The 10774-nt window shown below is 41.0% G+C and overlaps 1 protein-coding gene across 1 annotated transcript; it reads right to left on the reverse strand.

The window, feature by feature from the left end:
- Window positions 1–1198: 1198 nt before the first annotated feature.
- LOC112246230 (fructose-1,6-bisphosphatase 1-like) lies at window positions 1199–4624 on the reverse strand. The gene is made up of 7 exons (XM_024414535.2): window positions 4371–4624; window positions 3140–3302; window positions 2963–3055; window positions 2595–2735; window positions 2152–2289; window positions 1746–1865; window positions 1199–1597 (listed from the first exon to the last, which is right to left on the reverse strand). The coding sequence occupies exons 1-7, from the start codon at window positions 4538–4540 to the stop codon at window positions 1409–1411; spliced, it is 1014 nt and encodes a 337-aa protein (XP_024270303.1). The 5' UTR covers window positions 4541–4624; the 3' UTR covers window positions 1199–1408.
- Between the last annotated feature and the right edge of the window lie 6150 nt (window positions 4625–10774).

The following is a 10774-nucleotide window of genomic DNA, read 5'->3' on the forward strand; positions in this document are numbered from 1 at the left end:
AGAAAGTACTAAACTAATCAAAATATATTTTATATTTCAGGTTCTTCAAAGTAGCCACCCTTTGCCTTGATGACAACTTTGCACACTCTTGGCATTCTCTCAACCAGCATCATGAGATAGTCACCTGGAATGCATTTCAATTAACAGGTCTGCCTTGTAAAAAGTTCATTTTTGGAATTTATTTCCTTCTTAATGCGTTTGAGCCAATCGGTTGTGTTGTGACAAGGTATACAGAAGGTAGCCCTATTTGATAAAAGACCAAGTCCATATTATGGCAAGAACATCTCAAATAAGCAAAGAGAAACAACAGTCCAGCATTACTTTAAGACATGAAGGTCAGTCAATCAGGAAAATTTCAAGAACTTTTAAAGTTTCTTCAAGTGCAGTCGCAAAAAGTCATCAAGCACTATGATGAAACTGGCTCTCATGAGGACCGCCACAGGAAAGGAAGACCCAGAGTTACCTCTGCTGCAGAGTATAAGTTCCTTAGAGTTAACTGCACCTCAGACTGCAGCCCAAATAAATGCTTCACAGAGTTCAAGGAACAGACACATCTCAACATCAACGGTTCAGAGGACAGTGTGAATCAGGCCTTCATGGTCTAATTGCTGCAAAGAAACCACTACTAAAGGACACCAAAAAGAAGAAGAGATTTGAGATTTGCTTGGACCAACAAAAAAACAAGCAATGGACATTAGACAGGTAAGAATCTGTCCTTTGTTCTGGTGAGTCCTAATTTTTGGTTTCAACCGCCTTGTCTTTGTGAGACGCAGAGTAGTTGAATGAATTATCTCCGCATGTGTAGTTTCCACCGTGAAGCATGGGGGAGGAGGTGTGATGGTGCTTTGCTGGTGACACTGTCAGTGATTTATATAGAATTCAAGGTACACTTAACCAACTTGGCTACCACAGCATTCGAGAGTGATACACCATCCCATCTGGTTTGTGCTTAGTGGGACTATAATTTGCTTTCAACAGGACAATGACCCAAAACACACCTCCAGGCTGTGTAAGGGCTATTTGACCAAGGAGAGTGATGGAGTGCTGCATCAGATGATCTGGCCTCCACAATCACCCAACCTCAACCCAATTGAGATGGTTTGGGATGAGTTGGCCGCTTTTCCTTCATTCTGCAGTCCAACAAGTGCTCAGCATATGTGGGAACTCCTTCAAGATTGTTGGTAAAGCATTCCTCATGAAGCTGGTTGAGAGAATGCCAAGAGTGTGCAAAGAAGAAAAAAATCTAGATAAACACTTGAATGAGTAGGTGTCCAAACGTTTGACTTGTACTGTATATCCACAGCTCCATCCATATGATGCAAAGATTACTATCTTATGGTCAGGGTCAAAGGTCGACCCTTGTGGACATGCAGGTCATGATGGATCCAGAGAAGGTTCCAGCACTGTCTCACATGCGTGTCTTCTTGTAGATGGTGATGTACTCCTGGACGTCTTCAGGGGAGCCCAGGACCACAGGAACCCGCTGGTGGATGTTCTCTGGCTGGATGTCCAGCACGTTCATCTCCCCCGTGGTGGCCATGCCTCCAGCCTGCTCGATGATAAACGACATGGGGTTGCACTCGTACAGCAGCCTCAGCTACACAGGGTGGGGTGGAAGAGAGACACAGTCAGCCCTCTTTTGGTCACTTGTATGTAAAAAAAATTTAAAAAATAATAAAGTTTAGTATATATTTTTTTAGAGTAGATATTCATTTATATGAACTGAAGCGCTCTGCCTCATTCACCTTGCCCTTGGGGCTCTTGACATTGGCAGGGTATAAGAAGATGCCTCCGTACACCAGAGTCCTGTGCACATCAGCCACCATGGAGCCAACATAACGCCCACCATAGGGGGCACTGCCATCCTGGAAACAAAAAGCAATATAAAGTTAGAGATCATTTATTAACTAAGTAAACACTTCAGTTTTAGACACAGATATTCTGTCATTTTATATTTTCTTTATTTAGCCAACGCTCTTTTTTTAGTGCGATTACAACAGGGGCATTTAAAAAAGTAGGTAAGACATATCAGACATATTTCAGTCATTTTATTGGTCACTTAATAGTACCCATTAACTCTTGTTAATGGTTCAGAATTACAGTGTAAAACTTATGCCCTCTGCCCTTTCAGGTTTATAGTTAATGAATTACCTCTGGGTATTTCTTTTTCTTCAGGTACTCTGTGACGTCTGGGTAGAAGTGCTGAGCATAGCCTTCGTTTAGACTGTAGATCTTTCCTCTCTTCTTGATCTTCACGTCCTTGTCTGTTAGGATGAACTCCCCGATGGACTAAACAGACGGAGCAAGGACTGAGCAGCAATGACTGAGCAACTTCAGGGATATTTGTGTTTTCATGTTCTTTTATTGCTGTTTTACTGTAGTGTGTTGCTATTTTAAAATGCACTTTTAAACATTAAAGTTGACCCAAACTCCCATACATTGAAACTCGTTCAGTGAAGTTGTCTCAGTTCAGCATTCCTGGGACAGAGAGGGGGAGAGGGCAAACTCCACTGAACTAGTTTCAATGTATGGAATCATTTGGGAGTTTCTGGATTTTGGGTAAACTTGTCCTTTAATTTGGATTTGGAACTTACAGGGTCCAGCATGAAGCAGTTGACCCCTTGTCCTGTAGAGAGTACCATCATGGTGGCACTGCCGTAGAGGGCGTAACCGGCGGCAACAATGTGACGTCCAGACTGCAGTGCGTCCTTCTCATTGGGCTCATCGTTTGTTGTCTGGGAGACAAACATGAGGATAGTTATTACCAAAAATAACAGAAGAACAGTGAAACAGCCTAACTACAGTAGAAATTGGCACTATGGTGTGACTGAGACAAACAACGTGTCTGAGAATGAAACAGAATGTCTGGGAATGTTAGAAAATGTATGAGGCTAAAACAGAATGTATGTTTGGGCCATAGAGGAATCACAGAAAAACCACCAGAAACAAAACAAACACCAACCTTTCTGTAGATGGCAAAAATTGTTCCAATTGATACAAGACAGTCAATGTTTGACGAGCCATCAAGTGGGTCGAAGCACACAATATATTTTCCCTGCGAGAGAAATAAAAAGGACATTGTCACATTGATGTCACAAGAAGATCCCAACTTCAATCTGGGCCACACACACATATGCACCTGTTTCTCTGGTTCCACGATGAGGGCCCTCTCGTCCTCCTCTGACACCAGGACACAGGAGGTGAAGGAGGACTTAATCATGTTGATGACCAGGTCGTTGGACAGAACATCTAGTTTCTTTACCTGGTCACCTGTCACGTTGGTGCTCCCAGCAATGCCATAGCTAGAGGGAGGAACAGAGGGAGAGATGGACAGGTGAGGGAGAGAAGGAGAGAGGGTGAGGGCAGTGATAGAGGAACAGGGGGCAGATGTGTGAGAGCAGTAACATCACTGGGCCCATCTCTGTCATACAGTTGAGGGGAGGAAGGGAGGGGCAAGGACAGGGCGTAGTGTATTTATATAATCAAATCCCATTTTTATTTGTCACATGTTTTATTTGTCACATGCCCCCAAATACAACAGGTGTAGTAGACCTTACCGTAAAATGCTTACTTACAAGATCTTAACCAACAATGCAGTTCAAGAAATAGAGTTAATAAGAGATTTATCAAATAAAGTTTTTTTTTAAAGGAAAAAAAAGTAACAATTAAATAACAATAAAGAGGTTATATAGAAGGGGTACTGGTACCGAGGCAGGTTAGTCGAGGTAACTTGTAGGTGTAACTTAGGTAAACTCTTTTCGGTCATAAGAGACGGAAGCAACAACATTATGTACAAAATAAGTTACAAACAATGAGGGAAAAAACCCACAAAATAGCGCAGTTGGTCAGTAACCCATAAAAACATCCCCTCCAGGTGGCATTGAAGAGGCCACTGCTTTGTGTCCGTGTGGAATGCAGTCTCTATATAGTCTCTACTTCCTCCTAACGAAGACAATAGGCATGTCTCACGAGGAAAATCATGCACGAATTGTGAGTAGCCTACCTTGTTCCAATAGCCTTGGCTTGCATGAAAATAACAACATTTCGTGTGGACATTGACCTGAGTCGAGGTTGACAACGGTATTAGGGCCAACAGATTAGATGGACAATGTAAATATTTTATATTAGTCTCTCTGCCCCGGTGCATGGTCTGTTGTAGTAACTCACAAATATGGCAAAATCACTGTTGATCAGTTATGAAATACTTCAAATTCAATTTTATTCGTCACATGCTTCGTAAACAACAGGTGTGGACTAACAGTGAAATGCTTACTTATCGTCCTCCTCCGCTCAGTTGATAAATGTGGCATTTAGACTACGAACGAACACAACCACTGACACTATCACTTGTTGCATGCAGCAGCACTTACAGGTTGGCAATCCCAGCTTTCCTGACGGCGGTGGAGATGGCTTTGACAGCTGTGCAGATGGAGTTGAGGAGGGTTGTCAGTTCTCCCGTTCCCTTCGCCTTCCTTCCCTCCTCCAGCACGAATCTCGTGAGGGTAACAACATTAGTGTCGAATGAGCCCCGGTCAGACATGGCGATTTAGAACGCTGTACAGGTTCTTGAGAGGGGATGAGGACAGGTGAGTTCCTCAATGTATCACCCTAAAGTTAAAATATAACTAAAGAGCCGAGAGTGCGGGAGAGGCGGGGGTGTGCAGTTGTTTGAACCAATCACAGTTGGCCTTTCAAAGGGAGGGACGAGGTTGAGAACACATGTGGCTGAGCAGGTTAGTGAGGGCAAAGTTCACAGATAATAAACAGGTTCTTACAAATGCTCCAGTGATGTTGGCCTGGTTCCAACCAGTTACTTTACCCCCCTCACTCTTACCCGTTTCTGTGATTTCACAGATCTGAAAGGACTGGTAAGTGGTGCTGGCTGAAATGGAACCAGACTGAAGGCCCTAAACTAGTTTTGAAAAGCACTGTCCCCAAAATGTCTGCTCTCCGCATGATATGTAGGACATCTATTGGGTGCCTTATCAATAAATAGATTACACGGAGGATGCAGATAGTGTGCAGTTAGATCACTATTCATTTTGAATGAGAGAACTACATTTAGTGCAAACCATGAAATTTAATAATGTGTGAACATGTACTTGTCTGTAGGCCGTTGAAGTAACACAAATAATTGTATGACATTTGGAGTGAAACAAGGATGATGAGTTATGAGAAAAACGATTCTGCAGCTGGTTTTAGATATTTAGAATCTCTGGTGGTGTCTTATGTGTCCTTTAGTGTCGGGAAATCAGTCTGACAAGGAATGAAAGATACCAGAGACCAGAGAGAAACCAGTTGCTAAATAATGTAGCCAAAAAATGGAAAGGTGATAGCATCTCCCATAAAGACCAATAGAACATGTTTTTTTTTAACCTTTATTTAACCAGGCAAGTCAGTTAAGAACAAATTCTTATTTTCAATGACAGCCTAGGAACAGTGGGTTAACTGCCTGTTCAGGGGCAGGGTTAACTGGGTTAACTGCCTGTTCATTTGTACCTTGTCAGCTTGGGGATTTTAACTTGCAACCTTCCGGTTACTAGTCCAACACTCTAACCACTAGGCTACCCTGCCACCCCATGTTTTTCCAATGCATGGTAGGCTACACTTATTTTAAAAAATAAATACATTTGTGAAATCTGTTGTGGTCAAATTACATAGCGGTCAGCACATTGGTTTAACAGCCTAGATTATCATGAACACTAATAAATGCATGTTATTTTAACTCTTTTATGAGCTTCAGGCTATCAGCCCTTTAAGGTAAGCATGCTTTATGTACATGTTCCTGAGAATAGCTGAGTCTAAAGTGCAGTACATAGTTCAATCCATTGGGTTCTGTTTGTTGCTCTACTTTAAAGATGGCTTTTCTTGTGTGTCTGAAATGACACCCTAATCCCTACATAGTGCATTACTTTTGACCAGATCCCTATGGGCCTGGTCAAAAGTAGTGGACTATATAGGAAATAGGATGCCATTTTATGCAAACATTGTGTGCAAAAACAATGACAAAAGCTAATGACGAACACAGTTAGGTAAGATGAGTTCATTGGGCCGGGTTTACATGATCTTGTTACGCAACTCTGGACAAAATGTCTGACGGGGGTTTCACAACAAGATGCTGATTTAAACTTTGAACTTTGAAATGGAGCCACAGGTGACCACTGAGAGCCAATGGTTTGCAAGAATCAAAGGCCAGATTCTAGGGGCATATCTGAACTGTTTTCAAACTTGCTTTGGGTTGCTTCTTCAGTTTGTTGATAGAGCCTTCAGAATAATTGAAAGAGTGGCAAGTAGCCTAGTGGTTAAGCATGTTGGGCCATTAACCAAAAGGTTGCTGGTTCAATTCCCCAAGCTGACTAGGTGAAAAATCTGTTCATGTGCCCTTGAGCAAAGCACTTATCCCTAGTTGCTCTGGTTAAGAGTGTCTACTAAAAAGTAAGAAATATATTCTTAAATTGTTTTGAGTCTTATCTAAAAGGCTACAGCAAGAGTCAGATTGTAAGAGCAGCAGTGATGGAATGAGAAAAAATGTAAATTATATAAAGTTAATCTATTATTTTCACTTTACTGAGTAGTTTTTTAAGGTCAGAATGTTGGGCTCCTACTTATGTTGGGCACCTACTGACCGAACAATATGTTATGATTTTTCCCCCCCTCAATGACGTATTGCTAAATAAAAAGGTTTACGGAAATTAGTGTGTTGTGTGAAGAATCCAATACTTTAAAATGTATGCGGTACAAATCACATTATTGTATTGTATGAATTAGGCTATTTGAGAATGTTTGAATCCTAAGCAACCTGCATACACATTGTTTGAAGTACAATAGACTGGAAATAGTATAATAGTGCTGGAAAACTTTGGAAGAGCATAGGTGGAGTAGGCATTGTGGTGCTCATGTGGATTTCCTTTTTCGGCTTAAGACCAATACCTACAGTTGAAGTCGTAAGTTTACATACACCTCAGCCAAGTACATTTAAACTCAGTTTTTCACAATTCCTGGCATTTAATCCTAGTAAATAACCCTGTCTTACGTCAGTTAGGATCACCACTTTATTTTAAGAATGTGAAACTTCAGAATAATAGTAGAGAGAATTATTTATTTCAGGTTTAATTTCTTTCATCACTTTCCCAGTGGGTCAGAAGTTTACATACTCAATTAGTATTTGGTAACGTTGCCTTTAAATTGTTTAACTTGGGTCAAGCATTTCGTGTAGCCTTCCACAATCTTCTCACAATAAGTTGGGTGAATTTTGGCCCATTCCTCCTGACAGAGCTGGTGTAACTGAGTCAGGTTTGTAGGCCTCCTTGCTCGCACACGCCTTTTCAGTTCTGCCCACACATTTTCTATGGGATTGAGGTCAGGGCTTTGTGATGGCCACTCCAATACCTTGAATTTGTTGTCCTTAAGCCATTTTGGCACAACTTTGGAAGTATGCTTGGGGTAATTGTCCATTTGGAAGAACTATTTGCGACCAAGCTTTAACTTCTTGACTGATGTCTTGAGATGTTGCTTCAATATTTCCACGTAACTTTCCTCCCTCATGATGTCATCTATTTTGTGAAGTGCACAAGTCCCTCCTGCAGCAAAGCACCCCCACAACATGATGCTGCCACCCCTGTGCTTCGCGGTTGGGATGGTGTTCTTCGGCTTGCAAGCCTCCACCTTTTTCCTCCAAACATGATGATGGTCATTATGGCCAAACAGTTCCATTTTTGTTTCATCATACCAGAGGACATTTCTCTATGTGCAGTTCCAAACCGTAGTCTGGCTTTTTTATGGTGGTTTTGGAGCAGTGGCTTCTTCCTTGCTGAGCGGCCTTTCAGGTTATGGCGATATAGGACTCGTTTTACTGTGGCTATAGATACTTTTGTAATGTATGTCTGACCTTAGCTGACCGGTTACACCAGCCTAATCTCTGGAGTTGATAGGCTTGAAGTCATAAACAGCTCAATGCTTGAAGCATTGCATTGCGAAGAGCTGCTGTCAAACGCACCACAGTGCTGTTTGAAGGAATGCTTACGAGCTTGCTCGTGCCTACCACCGCTAAGGTCAGACTAATGTATTATTTCCTCCAGCATCTTCACAAGGTCCTTTGCTGTTGTTCTAGGATTGATTTGCACTTTTCGCACCAAAGTACGTTCAACTCTAGGAGACAGAACACGTCTCCTTCCTGAGCGGTATGACAGCTGCGTGGTCCCATGGTGTTTAAGAACAAATTCTTATTTACAATGACGGCCTACCCCGGCCAAACCTGGACGATGCTGGGCAGATTGTGCGCAGCCCTATGGGACTCCCAATCACGACTGAATGTGATACAGCCTGGAATCGAACCTAGGACTGTAGTGACCCCTCTTGCACTGAGATGCAGTGCCTTAGACCGCTGTGCCACTCGGGAGCCCCCAAGTGGCACAGTGGGAGGGTTGTCGGCGGTTTAATTACATTTATTCAGCGCACGCAAAGGAACCATACCTGCAAAACCTGTTACGCAACTGTGTAAGGTAAGTCTGAATACGAACTACTGAGAAGTGTGTAGGAAAGGTGTCAATTTCATAAGTCTGAATTGGGCCCAAAGTGTTTAACCTAATTACAGTGAGTGTCACACCCTGATCTGTTTCACCTGTCATTGTGCTTGTCTCCACCCCCCTCCAGGTGTTGCCCATCTTCCCCATTGTCCCCTGTGTATTTATACTAGAGGTCGACCGATTATGATTTTTCAATACCGATACCAATTATTAGAGGACCAAAAACAAGTCGATGCTGATTAATCTGTCGATTTTAAAATGTTATTTGTAATAACGACAATTACAACAATACTGAATGAACACTTTTTAACTTAATATAATACATAAATAAAATCAATTTAGCCTCAAATAAATAATGAAACATGTTCAATTTGGTTTAAATAATGCAAAAACAAAGTGTTGGATAAGAAAGTAAAAATGCCACATGTAAGAAAGCCATGTAAGAAAGCTATAACGTTTAAGTTCCTTGCTCAGAACATGAGAACATATGAAAGCTGGTGGTTCCTTTTAACATGAGTCTTCAATATTCCCAGGTAAGAAGTTTTAGGTTGTAGTTATTATAGGAATTATAGGACTATTTCTCTCTATAACATTTGTATTTCATTAACCTTTGACTATTGGATGTTCTTATAGGCACTTTAGTATTGCCAGTGTCACAGTATAGCTTCCGTCCCTCTCCTCGTTCCTACCTGGGCTCGAACCAGGAACACATCGACAACAGCCACCCTCGAAGCAGCGTTACCCATGCAGAGCAAGGGAAACAACCACTCCAAGTCTCAGAGCGAGTGACGTTTGAAACGCTATTAGCGCGCACCCCGCTAACTAGCTAGCCATTTCACATCGGTTACACCAGCCTAATCTCTGGAGTTGATAGGCTTGAAGTCATAAACAGCTCAATGCTTGAAGCATTGCGAAGAGCTGCTGTCAAACGCACCACAGTGCTGTTTGAATGAATGCTTACGAGCTTGCTCGTGCCTACCACCGCTAAGGTCAGACTGCTCTATCAAATCATAGACTTAATTATAACATAATAACATACAGAAATACAAGCCGTAGGTCATTATTATGGGCGAATCTGGAAACTATCATCTCGAAAACAAGACGTTTATTTTTACCTTTACCTTGATTCTTACCGTACCTTGATTCCTGATAGTGAAGAAGTATAGGCCTACACCACCATCTTTGGTTAAGGCAAAGGGGTTTTGCTGACCATGTGACCTGTGGGGCCGATTTTTATAAATGTGGTGAATTGACTTCTTTTGGTAGTGATGATTTTTTTCATTAGTTAATTTTTTGTTTTAAATCTTAAGGCACTCGCACATCTGAGTCTATCTTTGTTGCAGGTGCATAGTAACAGTTGAATAAAATGAGAAATGTCTTCATAGGGTTGCAAATTGTGAACACTCTCAAAAGCTCTGACGAAGGCCTTGAGGCCAATACCTAAAGCTTAATATAAAAGCAGTGATACTAGCAAGAGCAGTGTGCAGGTCTCTTCTTTCTTCTCAGGTACTGTAATTTATTAAACAAAAACCTTGGCTGACTCATTGGCATGACTTACCACGAAAATAGTAATAGTATTATGTTTTTACTGATTAACCCTCAAGCTACCAACATATTTTACATACATCAATTACCAGAAACTATGGGGGAAAAACAACAATTTTAGCAAAACATCGCCTTATTTCTTTATCAAAACATCATTATACTTGTAGTTACAGTTATCTGAAACAATTTTTTTTCTCCAAAACAGTTATTTTAGCAAAATTACTGTTATTTTGCATATTCTGTAAAACAAAAATGTTTTTTTTCCCGTGACATACTGCGGCTTTTTCCCAAAGTACAATCCACATTAGTACTAAAAAGCTAAATTACCATCATTTGATTCAAGTATCATTTCATTTTCAGAATTCTGATGTAAATACAGTGCATTCGTAAAATATTCAGACCCACTAATTTTTTCCACATTTTGTTACGTTACAGCCTTATTCTAAAATGACTTAAATACATTTTTCCCCCTCATCAATCTACACACAATATCACATAATGACAAAGTGAAAACAGGTCTTTTGAAAAAACATCTCAAGGGTGATCAATGGATACAAGATGCGTCTGAGCTCAATTTTGAGTCTCATAGTAAAGGGTCTGAATGTAAATATGTTTTTATTTTTAATACATTTGCAAAATGTCTAAAAATCTGTTTTTGCTCCATTATGGGGTATTGTGTGAGAAAATTGATAATATATATTTTT

This window comes from Oncorhynchus tshawytscha, linkage group LG20 (assembly GCF_018296145.1).
Source record: "Oncorhynchus tshawytscha isolate Ot180627B linkage group LG20, Otsh_v2.0, whole genome shotgun sequence".
Taxonomy (NCBI): domain Eukaryota; kingdom Metazoa; phylum Chordata; class Actinopteri; order Salmoniformes; family Salmonidae; genus Oncorhynchus; species Oncorhynchus tshawytscha.